Consider the following 13,232-nt stretch of genomic DNA (forward strand, 5'->3'; position numbering starts at 1 on the left):
GTTGTTTTCTTGGACGGTCGAAGCCACCGACCCAAAGGCCAATCGCTCAGACCAACAACAACTGAAAAGTTATGCAAAGGTCGGACTGGATCATGCTCAGGACGACGACGACGACGACACTCAACACCTCATGTGGACACTAGAATGAACAGCCATGCAGCAGCTTCTACCTCGCGGCATGGAGTGGGCACCGCCATCACATCTCCGAATCCAAGCGGCAGTCGCAAAACAACCAGTCTGAATAATAATGTCAAACGAGGATTCGATCCAACATCTTCGAATGACAGAGACATCCCCTGTGTAGAAGAGAGGGTCGCAGAGAGCTTATCAGTCTGGGCAAAGGAGCTCAGAGCATTGTTTGATCATGCGAAAGAGAGATTTGGAGATGTCACTTGGGAGAATGAGGATGATTCAAGTGGGAGGAGCCGTATCTGGGGACACAAAGGTGGGGGCATTGGGGGGTATGAAGGGACTGACGAATTGTTTAGCTGTGATCTATGCGCGAGCTCCGAGTAAGCTTGATACTACTTGTGAGGCTGATCAGGCTGACTCTTACCACAGAAGCTTTCAAAGACCGATATTTTATCTCTCGACCATTCTCTCGATCCCCGGCATCACTCAGGTCGCCCTCGCCCTCCTTTCCTTCTCAGTTCCCTGATACCCCTTCCTCCCCTCATCCATCTTCCGCTACCAACTCCTTCCATCGACCCAGCCCTGTACCTGCTCATTCCGGTCGAACGAGCACGCTCTCTGTCAATACAATAAAGAGCGAAGGAACACTACGTGCCAACGGTGATGGTGTGCTGCGTCTGACCCATGGAGACACGCCGGAACTGTTCCAAGCTCAACTTGAGTGAGTTGGGCGAGGTGTGTGTGCTTCGGAGTATCTGCTGACGTCTCGGAGATGGCTCTACACGGGTGAAGGCTTTGGTGACGTTGTCGAATGGATTTCTGCAGAGGATGACTCAGGCATCGGCGGCAGTATACGAGATTCCCTCGGACGAAGAGGCAACCTCACCGAACGTAGAGACAAGCTCGGACAAGATCTGACTTACATGTGGAGATCCAAGCTCTATGCCGATGCGCGGATACACCTCGCCCCTCCTCTACCTGGACAGGAGGATTCATCCTCTTCAGATTCAGACGATTCCTCGGACTCTCTGTCTTCTACTGCCGTCTTCACAGCACATCGGTTTATACTCGCTTCTCGCTCACCCTATTTTGCTTCTGTTCTCCTGAACGGCTCCACCTTCAAGCCGCATACGTCGGATATTCATTTACCCACCCCACCTTTCACACCTGCTGCCCTGCATTTCTGCCTCGGCTACATCTACGCAGGCCATCTCGACTTTTCAAATCGGACATTTGACCTGATCACGGCTTTCGCCATCCATCGAGCGGCTTCTTATCTTCAGCTGGATACTCTACAAGCGGAGATAGAATCCAGAATAGCACACGAGTTTTGTCATGCCTTCGATCCGGCCAAAGTGCATTGTCGTCGATGTCCGGCGCGAATCGCTCGCGTTTGGCGATTCGCCTCTTCTCCGGACGTTGGATCTGTCGACCTGCTGATGAAGTCAAGAGCGTACGTTGTCCGACGTTGGGGCGACACTTGGGGTCGAGACGTGGCGTTGGCCGAGCCACAGGACCGACAAGCGTTAGTCAAGGACGTTGTGACTTCGATCGGACCCCGCAACATTGTCGCAGCGTTTCGATCCCTGGGGATGATTCAAGATCGCATAGATCATGCGGTCCGCTCAAAAGGGCGAGCGTGGACCGCATGGGCCGAGCCGATCGAGGAGATGTTGCAGGTTATTCAGAAGCATGTCCAGACCATCCTCGTGGATCGCTTTGCGGAGGTCGCTGAGAGTCCCGAGTTTTGGCATCTAGTCTCTGGGCAAGGCTTCAGTCATGATCTGCTGGAGACCATTTCCAAGGCTCTGGTGGAATCCGTCGGTACGGCTCAAGAATGCGTGGAGGGACCTAGAATATACCAAGCACTGGTATCTTCATTGTTACTCAGGGTCGAGCCGAATACCTTGCAAACGGCTTTACCGCCTCGGTCGAGGGGTCGACTGCAGATCGAAGAAGCCAAAGAGGGAATCCTCGGGCATGTGAGACGACGATGGATGCAGATCAGGGACGGGGGCGGGTTCGATGGGTTGGAGAATTGGTCACTCAAGGAGATCAGCGATGGTGAGTGACACTTGTCAGAACGAGCTTACAATGAAGAAATCGAAGTCCCAATCGAAGATCTCCTTGCTGGTCAACCTTTTACTCCTGCGAAAGTTCCGCGTCTTCCACCGACCACTGGAGGTCGATTGCCAATCCCGAAGTCTCATTTGCCGCGAGCAGGCCCATCAATTCCAGCTAGTGAAGCCAAATCTGTCCGAAGCTTAAGCGCGCGATCGACAGCTTCACCCGTGGGCGGTCCATCCAGTATCCGTCGATCATCTCCGTCAACACCTGAAAAATCAGGACTCCGACACCTTCGATTATCGAGCGCGGCGTCGACAAACTCCGCCTCTAGTACTCCCTCCGCTGTCGCCACACCGTCCCGACGTCCAGCGATTCAGATGCTCGGACCCCAAGCCAGGAGTCCAACAGCAGCTCTACGTGGTCACACCGTTTCTGTAGGTAGTGCTGCCCGAAGAGCCGTGCAGTCTGCAAGTCCAGAAGGCTCAGCTCGTCCATCACCGCGCACGCTCGCAAAGCCCATGTCTGGTCCTCCTAAAGCTTTGGTCACGCGCGGATCCGTCAGCAACGCAAAGGACTCCGATACAAAGTCTCTCGCTCCATCACTCGCTTCCCAAAGGACGACAAGGACATCTAAGTCAACCGCAACCATCACTAAGCCGACAGATGGGTCACACAGCAAGCCTGGACCCAGTCAGTCCAAGACCACACCTCGAAGGGCTAAACCTGATAAGCCTGTTCGGACTGTTCCAACGCCAAAGAGCGCTCGGAAAGTCGAAGAGGAGTCTCGTATACGGAAGCTGAGCACCGCGTCGACAGCTTCCACGCGTGGCAAAGCATTTCGCAAAGGCGAGTCTCCGCCGCCTCTTCCTCTCCCCGTACCACACCCTGCAGATAGTAAAGTTTCAGGTCCTCGCCCGTCCGGCGTGTCCGTTGCCTCTACTCGAAGTCGAGTGCCTGCGCCTTCCATCGCTCCTTCCATTCGATCTACCGCGCCGTCCGTTAAGAGTATAGCCGCTGCATTTGACAACAGGTCCAAACCGGGAACGACAATTCCTACTCGTGCGCCGGCTAGACCCAGTATCCCTCCAAAATCTCCCAGTCGACCGCCTCTGGCGAAACAAAGCCGTTTGGACCCATCCATGATGCCAAAGTCCCGCCAGCCGCCTCTCATCCCCGATTCCCGGACACGAACCACCTCGCTCAATTCAAATGCCTCGCAGCGTGCTCTACCGAAAAATGGTGACTCGCTCGCCCCTGCTTTACCCATCGGTACTGCTCGTCCGACGATGCGATCCGCATCCTCTTCGACTGATGGGACGGAAGCTCGTACACCCCGACTATCTGAGGATGTCATGCCATCCATTGAGCCATTGATCAGACGAGATGGGTCAGACGCCTCAGATCTCATCTCTCGCGGTCCGCCATCATCCACCCACTCTTCGCCTACGAAACTGCCAAGGTTTACAGCGTCCAAGTCTTCGCCCTCCAAGTCCTCGGTGATAAGTCCTTCTCTCCATTCTCCGACCTCTCAATCCAATCTCCCTCCTCCAGTCTCCATGGCTCGTGCTGGTCGAAAAATTTCCACGTCTTCCGCCAAATCCAATCAATCATACCGTGCGCATCCGGCATCTGCGTTCGATCCGCCTCGACGACCTCTGATTGTCAACCTGCCTGAGAAACAGGCTCCAGAAGGGACGACCCCATTTCAGGGACGAGGCGTGGCTCTGCGCATGGGCATACCGTGTATCGTGTCGCTCAAATCCAAGCGAGCGAGGTTCAGAGCCATGGTCAAATACATTGGCCATATACAAGACGTGAGTGCTGCACCCTGTTACGGGCCTTCTACTGACCCCGACACAGTCTCGCGGACCTTGGCTCGGTATAGAGACGGAAGAACTGGACAGGTTCAATGTGTCTACCCTTGATAGTGGCTCTCTTGATGGGATACACTACTTTCACTTATCCTCTCAGGAGGGGAACATGGAGGACGTGGATGTCCGACTAGCAAGGCAACGACGCATCGAGGTGATTCGTGAAGGACTCGAGAGACCTGTAGGCCTTGGATTGGGTACGATTGGGCGACATCGCGCTGCTGGATTGCCTGCTCCTGGGACGTTTGGACTCGGTGTTGATAATCTTGGGACGAAAAGGAGCAAGAGTCCAACTCCATTTACAGATGGTTTCGGGACGATTGTCAACCCTCGCGTCTTATTCGTCAGGCCGAGCGAAGTGGTCTTCGTTCTTGGAGCGGAATAGAGTCAGTGGGTCGCACCCGGCCCGAATGGCGGCGAATCTTGCACCTTTTTCTTTTCGTGTATAATACACTCATATCTCGAATGATGATCTTCTCTCCTTCTTGACGACGGTTTGTAAACGACCTCTTATAACGATCACACACATGTCTGGAAACGTTTAATGTCATGCAATGAATGCCAATGCCATGATGCTTCGAGATCAAGCGCTGCAGCAACTCTGAGGTGATGCAATGCATGGTCATTATCATGTCGGAAATCAAGGACAACTAGAGCTATGTCAGACCGGTCGCCTAGGACACAATGTCAGCATCTCTCAAGGCCTCATTTACGCACCTTTTCATACAACCCTTTGACGACTTCTCCCATTTGTTTGAGTGTATCCAACGCGGTACTGTACATTGGCTTTTGGGATTGTCAGCTCATGAAGGTGTCCGGCATGCGGACTGACGTCTTCCACTGGCTCCTCGTACACCTCCAGCGTGCCGACGTTCTCGTTCAACACGCCATAAAATACTTGATCGAGAATCATCTGACTCAGTCTAGCAAAATGACATCAGCGAATATGATTCGATTTTGTCGATCTCGCTCACTTTTCCTCGACCACTTGAAGTGGTTGACCAACTTCCTGCGCGATCCATGATAGCTCGACGGATGAATACGGCTCAATGACGCGGACAAGATTTTGCTCCAGCAACGTATCGTAGAGGATGGACAGGTGAGATCGGATCAATGGATCTTGTTGCAGTTCTGAGGAATGGATCGTCAGATCACCGCCCTAGTACCATGTGTGGTGAAAACTTACGCTCCTGATACTCTTTCAGAGCGACCTTGAACAGATCCAGACTCCTCTCTTTCAGTGCCGTTCCTGTTGCTCGCATGGCATCGAGATCCTTGCCCAGGAAAGGCTGAGCACTCTTCAAGAGCAATAATGGCGGGACATCATCCGGCTGGGCGGCGTGTCAAATATGAGTCAGATTGATCGACTCACTAATCCCATCATAATCTTGCACAGCAACATGTACTTCAAGGCCCTTAATGCCCTTGGATCCTTGTCATCTGCCTGTGTGAATCCTTCAAATGCTTCGAAAAAGTATGAATAAGCCGTCTTGTAATCCTTGTCATCGGCATTGACAGCTCCTGATTGGAGATCGAGTTGAGCTTGGAGTAGAGGAGGGCAGTAGATAGAGTTGGCAGTGGTTCGAGCGGAAGTCAGGGCGGTCTGATGCGGATGCGTCAGACGATCACTTCAGACTGAGGCTCACCTTTGCACGGGGCATATTCTGGATAGCGTGAGACGCTCTTGATTCCAAGAGATACACCTCTGTCAGGATGATCTTGTCATCTAGCAATTTGAGCTCTTTCAAGAGGTTATCCGTCATGTTCAACGCTGTTCGGTACTGTTCTGTATCGATTTGTCTAGCCGTGTGTAAGCATACACAGTAGCCCTTAGATGAGCTTACAGGCCGATCAACTTGATTTCCAAGCTTTGCCGAAGGAACACTCTCTTCTCTTCTCTCGCCCACGTAATGTTATCCCGGGTCACTTGCATCTGTAATTCTCGAGCAGTCGGTGGGAAGTAATCAATGAGGGTACGGACTGAGCATGGTGAGTTTGGTTTCCAAAGCAGCTAGCTTACTCAGTTTCGCAGTCTTTGCCTTGGCGATCTGTGACATGAACGTCCTTGAGTCAGTCACGAGCTGAGCGAGTTCCTGCGATTTGCTGAACGAATCGGATAAGCTGATGTAGTGAATACACCTGACAAGTAACTCACCCATGATCTCTATATAGCCCAGCAAGCTTGACCAAGCCTGATTCCTGATCCCTCAACTCATCTTCATCCGCTATTCCAGTACCCATCGTCAGTCTCTCTCTCGCTCGCGAGTGCAGCACCGTGAGTCATCCATTGAGACCCTTCCCACTGACCTGCTTTCCGGCTCAGAATCCCCCTATACAGCTCTTCAGCCTTTGCAGGGTCGGATTTGGTCATTGAGGAAGCCTGATCCAGCGCTTCGGAAGTCGAAGCTATGGCTTGAACGCCCGCCATGATTTGGAGAAGGAATGGTGGCTATGGATGGGATTGTGTAACGATGAATGCGCTCTCGCGTCTGAGATGGAATTGACGCCGATGGGATAAATTGAATGGGGAAAATAAGGCTCGGATAAATATTCTGGAACATGTGGAGACCCCGCGGCACAAATGTTCAGCTCTGGACTACATAAAGTGTGAAGACTTCGATCAGCTTCTCTTCTCCACTTGACTCTCGATCATCCCGCACCATGTCACAGACAGATCTACCACTACCGGTCTTCTATTCTAAGACGCTATCTTCCCTGCTACCTATATTCGATGACTCGCTGTCCCTTTCGGATCCAAACGCAGTGGCGATTCTGTCGAAAGCCTTGGAGGATCTACACCTCATAGCGAGGATGATCACTTCCTTAGGTCAGTGATGGTGACTGGCTACTGGCTGCGGAGGCTTCAGCTGAGTAGGAGTTTCAGGTGTGTTCTCCGATAACGAATCAGTGGAAGAGCTGGGCAATGGCGAATTAGTCTTCATGAGTCTAGGATGGGTCATTGGTGAAGCCGAATCCAAGGGGGGTCTGGGAGGTATCCAAGATCGTCTAGCTGCCCTGAAGCGAGCGGATGTGAGTCGAAAGACATTGTGACGCGGCTAACCAGCCGTTAAGCATGCTTTCAATCTCTTTCTGAGTCTGCTGTCCACCTACTCTATCGTCACGCCCTCTGAGCAAGCGGAAAGTTCCGCAATGGGAGTGGAAGCCGGTCTTCCTAGAGATCCAGCCAAACGCAGAGAAGCAAAGATTGCACAATACAAGAGGGAGAAGCAGCTGAGGGAGCAGATCTCGGTCAGTGCATGCGTGCTGTCGTGCTGTTTCTCCTTTTTGACATTCGGTCCAGACACGATGTCCTGGCCAACCAGACTCATCATCCAATCCTCTATCCTTCATCCTTTCCCTTCTACCATCTTCCGATTCTAGACCTTCCTCTACAGCCGTCAATGCGGAAGAAGACGACCAGCGGACAGTCTCCCTGTCTGTCCTTCAGCTGCTGTACACTCTGACCTTATCGTCCCTCGCCTCCATCAAGATGGAGCTCGACATTTTGGCCTCTGCACCGCCTGAACCTACTTCTTCACAGCCTCCACAGACAGGCGAGACGGACAACACATGGCGGCTTGATCGCACGCCGGCTTCGCACGTCAAACCCCGTCAGTTGATCTCAGGTGGAGGTCGAGTCTTGCGGCCGTTTACAATCCTCCCGTCGACCATCGCCATGTCGGATAGGGAGAGGTTACGGAGTGAAGTGTTCAGGAGCGGACACAGATTACCGACCATGACTATTGACGAATACCTCGAGGAAGAGCAGGCGAGGGGGAATATCATAACGGGTGGAGGGTATGTTCCGACCATTTTCCCAGACCTCCCCTTTGCTGACTCCAAGCTCTCAGGCAAGCGTCAGCGGACGCTCCAACGGAATCTGAACTCCTCCAGCTCGCAGCCGAAGAGGACGGAACGATGGAAGGAGACGCCAAGGCGGAGCAAAAGCGCTTAAAAGATGAAAATTGGGCACAGTACGCCGAGGCGAATCCTAGGGGGGCAGGGAACAGGATGAACCGCGGATAAGGTGTTGCATTTGATAAAGCAAGCAAAGAGGCAAGATCTATACTGAGCTGGTTGATTGGGCGATTACTCACAGTCTTCATTTGCGACGGCGGGTCCTTTCTCCTTTCTCGTCATCTCCTGGAGGTGGCAGTCTGCAAAACGAGTTTCGTGCATGACACACTCAGTTCCTTTGAGTGCTCCTGGTGGTGTAGGTGGCTCACGCTGGATGCTTGTGTGTATCAACTACTCATGAGAGATCAAGGTTGAGACCGGCTTTGTCAATTCTACTTATTCGTCTGAAGACTTGACTCACTCGAGATGCCTATTACACTGACACAAGGTCCCATCTCGGCGAAGACGCCAACCGATCTCTTTGCCACCCTTGCGTTATCTCCTCCTCTTGGGTCGATTCTGCCCTCGGCAGTACCCACGATAGCATTCTCCCCCCCTACCCCGCCAACTGCGATCTCACTGACCCAGGCCCAAGCTTACCTGCTGGAACAGCATCTGGACTCTGAGGGTGTCGACGACAGGGACAAGAACGGAATGTCTGAAGATGGGGGCGATTCTATTCTCCCGAGCGCATCATTTAATCCACCACCAACCATGCCTGGGCCTGTCCATCGTCCTCTCGCGTCGAATGAAGCTCGACAATTGTCCCTGTTGCTCACTCAGCATTTCTTCCCACTCCGATCTCAACCTCGATCCATGATGAAGGAATCGATCCATTTAGCTGAAAAACTACACGAGGCAGGTATACGATGGGACACAAAGCGGCGAGTCATGGGATTGCATCTGAGAGGGATATGGGAAGAAGGACAAAAGTTGAGTTATACAAGGACTGCGATTGGAGGCCACGGGCCAATGGAGTGAGTTCGGATGGGCCTGTGACTGAAACTATGTAGCTTGACAGGTGTTTCAGGGGAGACAAGACACTTACTGATGAGTGCTTAGCCTTTACGTTCAGGGCTCATTCCTCAGTATCGCCGAGGAACCACACCCACTTGATCCTATGTACGTGAGAGTCGTTTGAGATGGCGCCCCAGCACTTCCCTTTTCGCCACTTTGATGACTGAAGCATGTTTCGCAGGCCGATTCCACTTGAACTTCACCCGGCCTCTTTCGCGGCTCTGCCCAAACTCACACTCCAAGCTGGTCTCGCAAATGCCTTGCCCGTCGCTGCTACCCACATGGACCACCATACCATGGGGGACGGTCCCCACCAAGTGATCCATAGGGATTTTGCACGTGACCCCAGTGAAATGGTCCATGCTGTCCATGGAGAAGTTGGAGATAGACACGTCGGTCTGGAAATTCAGGTGGAGATGATGCCTGATAAGGAGGCGGCGCCTGTCCATAAGAGCGTGAAGGATAAGTGGAGGGATAGGAAGGCGAAAAGTCTGAGGATCCATACAGACGGGTGCGTTGAATGCTCGCTTCGGCTCAATTCCATCCTTCTACATACATACACCACGCGTAAGAGGCAGAAATCTTTCCATTCAAAGGTCAGGCTTTCATGCTGATCCCTTGCTTTGATCTAGACACTCTCGTCTGACAACCCGAACGAAAGCTCTACAACTCTACCCTTCATCCGCCACTTTATCCGCAACGAAATATCAAGCCTGCTCACGCAATCGTCCATTTTGGGCCGCCCTGCGATTTCGCGCACGGCATCACCAGCATCATCATCAGCGCTACACACCGATCCGAGCAGGTCCTCTTTCCGCAAAGTATACCAAGAGAAGATTCTCAAAAGATGTCCAGATGCGCGTCAAGAAATGGATGGGAAATGCCCCGAAGAGCGCAGCGAGTGCACGATTGACCTTTGGAGCGTGGGAGGTGAGGTGAGGTTAGGTGAGGTGAGGTGCAAGGGCAGGGGCCAGGAACCTCAACGCCTGTCTCTAAGTCTGGTCGTTGAATGATTGGATCGCCCGTCAGTGTACTCCGTTCACGGCTTGTTCCCGATGCATGCATGCATCAAAGTGAAATCCTCCACCAATCATTCACGGCGCCTCATTCGGCGCGTGTACGATACAGTAGTCAACCCTTCAACATCATCCCATGTTCGGTACATTGTACATACATGAATATAGACGTCTCCATGTATGTGAAAAGTGTACAAGGCTTAAGGGAACTACTACACCAGCTCCGCTCACACCCATCGTGCGACCTGGACAACCTCTCCGTTCTCATCCAGTTGACCGTTCATCGACCCCTCCGCGAAATGATCGTACACGCTGTCTCCGTATCCATTCCCGTTCGTCAGAGCCGTCTGATCTGAATTCTGATACGCGACCATCTGAGCTCTCATCTCATCCGGAAGTCTCGCCGCAGCTTCCAAGGCCGCCCTTACTTCCCCTGGATCAAGGTATTCAATTGATGTTCGCAACCCTGCACTGCTTGTACTCACGGCCCATCTGACCTATTCCATCCCACATCACGCCGTAAGCCTCCAGACCCGCCACGATAACCTTGACATTTGTCAACAGCCCCTCAATCTGCTCGACCGCCTCTTTGCTCGGTGTCTGGTAGGCGTGTTCAGCTTGAACAGCCAAAGCCAAAAGGAGGAAAGCGTAGGCTCCAACGACGAGACCACAGGAGCAAAATGGCATCCATCGGGGCCTATTCCGTTAGCCGAATACTGACAACACTTCACTCACGCTCCATCGTACATGGCGATCTGGGCACTTCGATGCAGTACTTCCAAACGAATGATGGCCCGAGCAGCCGTTGCGCACCGCTCGAGCGAAACACCCGGCGGAAAGACCGTCATGGGATGGCTCTCGTATTCTGAGACCTTTTCCGGCTTATCGTCGTCATCCACTCCCCAGGGTTTGCTAGGCTTGGACGATGCGGCAGACTGAGTAGAGGGCACTGGACTGCCTCCGCTCGAGCTCCCCTTGTTGGCCACTGGTCGACCATCTTGACCAGAGTATGCGCCCGGAGGGATGATCTGTGCAGCCGGAGCGAGAGGGACAAAAGGAGCAGGGATGATGTCCACGGGGGCATATAATGCGCCTGCGCCTCCAGAGTGAGCGAACCAGGGTTCTGGAAGATGCTCCGGGAACGTCTCGGGTTGCCAAAGTGCCTCCATATCGGTGTACTCGTCCGCAACATAGTCCGATATCAAGGTATCGGATCCGGGCGTCGAGTTGACCTGCTGCACGCTATTCGAGACTGCAGGTGCCATGTTTGAAGCTGTGCCACTGGAAGAAGGCAAAGCTGACATATCGGTGGATCCTACTGGAGAATCCGAAGACACCTCCACATTTTGGTGCAATCCAGGAAGTCCACACATGATCTTGCTGAAAAGTGACACTTCAGGGAATGCCTGATGTCGATGAATGTGGATATGGACAGCGGCCATTCCAAATTTGACGGCAAGTTGGAGATTTCGGACCACTTCTTCTTCGCCACCGGGCACAAATTCCACGACGAGATCTTGCTCTGTCTTTTTGAGCATGTTGAGGATCTCGGTATCCATGTTGATCATTTGCCGACGAGTGTCGATATCTCTTTGCACTTCCTCTGCCGTGTTGAACGAGGTCATACCGTGCGTCGAGGCTTGCAGAGCTGCCCGCTGGTAGTAGACGGAGCCGACAGCTTCGAGAACCGCTTGAATTCGCCTCTGAGCATTGATCCATTGTGACCAGGATCGATCATTTATGGTACAGGCCGGGAAGTCGATCTCGAATTGAGACTCGTCAGTATAAGGCATGAAAGCTGGTAGACCGGCGGACAATGTCGTGACCATTTGCTGGGCATATGCGACCCAGAACGTCCGCCTGATCATGTCCTTTTGCCACTCGCCATCTTCCACGGCGTTGCCTGTCGGCGAGCGATTGCCATGATCTAAAAAGTTCATGCCGAGCTGAATGGAGAGGTTGATGGCTCTTTCAGCGTACGTGTTGGTGAGTCCTAGATTCAGGGTGGCTCCCCAAGTGTACATCGACAACATTGTCAAGGCCTGTACACACTCCACGTTGGCTTGACCCGCGCTGATGAGCTGGTCGACTGTCGTGATAGTTTCCTGGGCCAATTGATGCGCAGCGGCGGACCGGAGTCGCTTGGAATTCGGTGACCCTGGTGCAGGATCTTGGGTGTGTGGCGCGAGGACGAGGAGGGTTGATGAAGCGAGGAGGAAAGGCGATTTCGGTAAGAGGATACCGGAAACTTCATGTATCCATTTGCGCAAAGGCATGACGGGGAGGAAAGGGTGAAGTTCAGTGTAGTAGCACCGGAGACTTGAGGAACAAGGAGCTCAGCTGGAAGACATCTTCCTTTCACTCTGGGGCCACTCACATCTCGTCCCGTGAGGAAAAGGTTCGAACGATATTGGTCGTGTCCTCATTCTCGCTGGCTTGACCACACGGCACACCATCGCCACGATCCACCCAGAATGCGTCGAGTTTGGACAAGAACTGTCGAAGAGCAGAAGGCGGAGGCGCTGCAGAGGAGGAATTGTTGACATGACGTGAGCCTCGATCACCTCGGATCAAAAAAAAAAAAAAGGACAGCCAAAGGAGAGAGAGAGACAGAGAGAGATCCATCTACTCACGTCGTCTGACACGGGGCCCACCTCGACGAGATTTGACATACTCGCACAATAAGCCTTTCTTTGCGCACTGCCAGACATTGATCAGCGATCACTGCCACCATGGAAGAGAGACACACGCCTCTTCACTCACCGCTGCGCAAACTGGTTTGACCCCATCACATTTGGCCTTTTTGCTCCTACAGCTCAGGCACGCAGCTTTGACTGGACCTTCCTTCGGCGAGGAGTCTCCGACCCCATTAGTCGAGACCATCTTGACATTCTTCTTCTTTCCATGATCGAATCTACCAAATGGTGATTCTGATTGGTAAGGGTGGTGATGGACAGTTGGATGATGCCCATTCGTCGGATGTGAAGGTGGATCTGATGAAGCGCCTCTGACGCTTGATGGCGAAGCTGAATCTGATCCTGATATCGGATAGATGGATGCCATGATGGGAACGCGAGCGACGCAGTAGGGACTGTGAAGGAGGAGGGGAGGGGGTAGAGAGTGTCACGATCCCCTCAAGATAGATAGAGGAGATTCAGAGGTAAAAGCTGCTGAGCTACTACTCCTGCTGTGTGTATGATCTATGTGGCGATCTTCGGGGGTGAAAAAAGAA

The 13,232-nt window shown here is 52.8% G+C and overlaps 5 protein-coding genes across 5 annotated transcripts; 3 read left to right on the forward strand and 2 right to left on the reverse strand.

Moving 5' to 3' along the window:
- Positions 1–144: 144 nt before the first annotated feature.
- BD324DRAFT_583444 (hypothetical protein) lies at positions 145–4,455 on the forward strand (the record flags this gene model as incomplete). Its single annotated transcript, XM_022013625.1, has 7 exons — positions 145–445; positions 489–512; positions 562–853; positions 905–2,152; positions 2,891–3,074; positions 3,690–4,013; positions 4,060–4,455. The coding sequence occupies 7 exons, from the start codon at positions 145–147 to the stop codon at positions 4,453–4,455; spliced, it is 2,769 nt and encodes a 922-aa protein (XP_021868614.1).
- Positions 4,456–4,726: 271 nt separating this feature from the next.
- On the reverse strand, positions 4,727–6,498 carry BD324DRAFT_609994 (hypothetical protein; the record flags this gene model as incomplete). The annotated part of the gene is made up of 11 exons (XM_022014181.1): positions 4,727–4,744; positions 4,788–4,856; positions 4,903–4,993; positions 5,045–5,201; positions 5,257–5,401; positions 5,443–5,673; positions 5,717–5,870; positions 5,915–6,050; positions 6,091–6,173; positions 6,226–6,328; positions 6,378–6,498. 11 exons carry the CDS (start codon positions 6,496–6,498, stop codon positions 4,727–4,729), a joined length of 1,308 nt encoding a protein of 435 aa, XP_021868615.1.
- A 186-nt stretch (positions 6,499–6,684) lies between these two features.
- BD324DRAFT_635546 (TAP42-like protein) lies at positions 6,685–8,312 on the forward strand. Its single transcript, XM_022016817.1, has 5 exons — positions 6,685–6,897; positions 6,955–7,100; positions 7,143–7,319; positions 7,372–7,868; positions 7,922–8,312. The coding sequence occupies exons 1-5, from the start codon at positions 6,732–6,734 to the stop codon at positions 8,094–8,096; spliced, it is 1,161 nt and encodes a 386-aa protein (XP_021868616.1). The 5' UTR covers positions 6,685–6,731; the 3' UTR covers positions 8,097–8,312.
- Positions 8,313–8,351: 39 nt separating this feature from the next.
- On the forward strand, positions 8,352–9,727 carry BD324DRAFT_143968 (hypothetical protein). Its single transcript, XM_022012012.1, has 4 exons — positions 8,352–8,944; positions 9,030–9,089; positions 9,166–9,551; positions 9,617–9,727. The coding sequence occupies exons 1-4, from the start codon at positions 8,394–8,396 to the stop codon at positions 9,628–9,630; spliced, it is 1,011 nt and encodes a 336-aa protein (XP_021868617.1). The 5' UTR covers positions 8,352–8,393; the 3' UTR covers positions 9,631–9,727.
- Positions 9,728–10,227: 500 nt separating this feature from the next.
- BD324DRAFT_653133 (hypothetical protein) lies at positions 10,228–13,063 on the reverse strand (the record flags this gene model as incomplete). Its single annotated transcript, XM_022018614.1, has 6 exons — positions 10,228–10,433; positions 10,486–10,697; positions 10,736–12,319; positions 12,378–12,522; positions 12,634–12,700; positions 12,764–13,063. The coding sequence occupies 6 exons, from the start codon at positions 13,061–13,063 to the stop codon at positions 10,228–10,230; spliced, it is 2,514 nt and encodes an 837-aa protein (XP_021868618.1).
- Positions 13,064–13,232: the final 169 nt, after the last annotated feature.

Source organism: Kockovaella imperatae, assembly GCF_002102565.1.
Source record: "Kockovaella imperatae strain NRRL Y-17943 chromosome Unknown BD324scaffold_14, whole genome shotgun sequence".
Classification (NCBI taxonomy): domain Eukaryota; kingdom Fungi; phylum Basidiomycota; class Tremellomycetes; order Tremellales; family Cuniculitremaceae; genus Kockovaella; species Kockovaella imperatae.

Coding starts and splice junctions, on each gene's coding strand:
- BD324DRAFT_635546 (XM_022016817.1), top strand. CDS start 6,732: ATGTCACAGACAGATCTACCACTACCGGTCTTCTATTCTAAGACGCTA. Junction 7,320..7,371: donor AGCTGAGGGAGCAGATCTCG/GTCAGTGCATGC, acceptor CATTCGGTCCAG/ACACGATGTCCTGGCCAACC. Junction 7,869..7,921: donor AATATCATAACGGGTGGAGG/GTATGTTCCGAC, acceptor CCAAGCTCTCAG/GCAAGCGTCAGCGGACGCTC.
- BD324DRAFT_143968 (XM_022012012.1), top strand. CDS start 8,394: ATGCCTATTACACTGACACAAGGTCCCATCTCGGCGAAGACGCCAACC. Junction 8,945..9,029: donor GGAGGCCACGGGCCAATGGA/GTGAGTTCGGAT, acceptor ATGAGTGCTTAG/CCTTTACGTTCAGGGCTCAT. Junction 9,090..9,165: donor CCACACCCACTTGATCCTAT/GTACGTGAGAGT, acceptor CATGTTTCGCAG/GCCGATTCCACTTGAACTTC.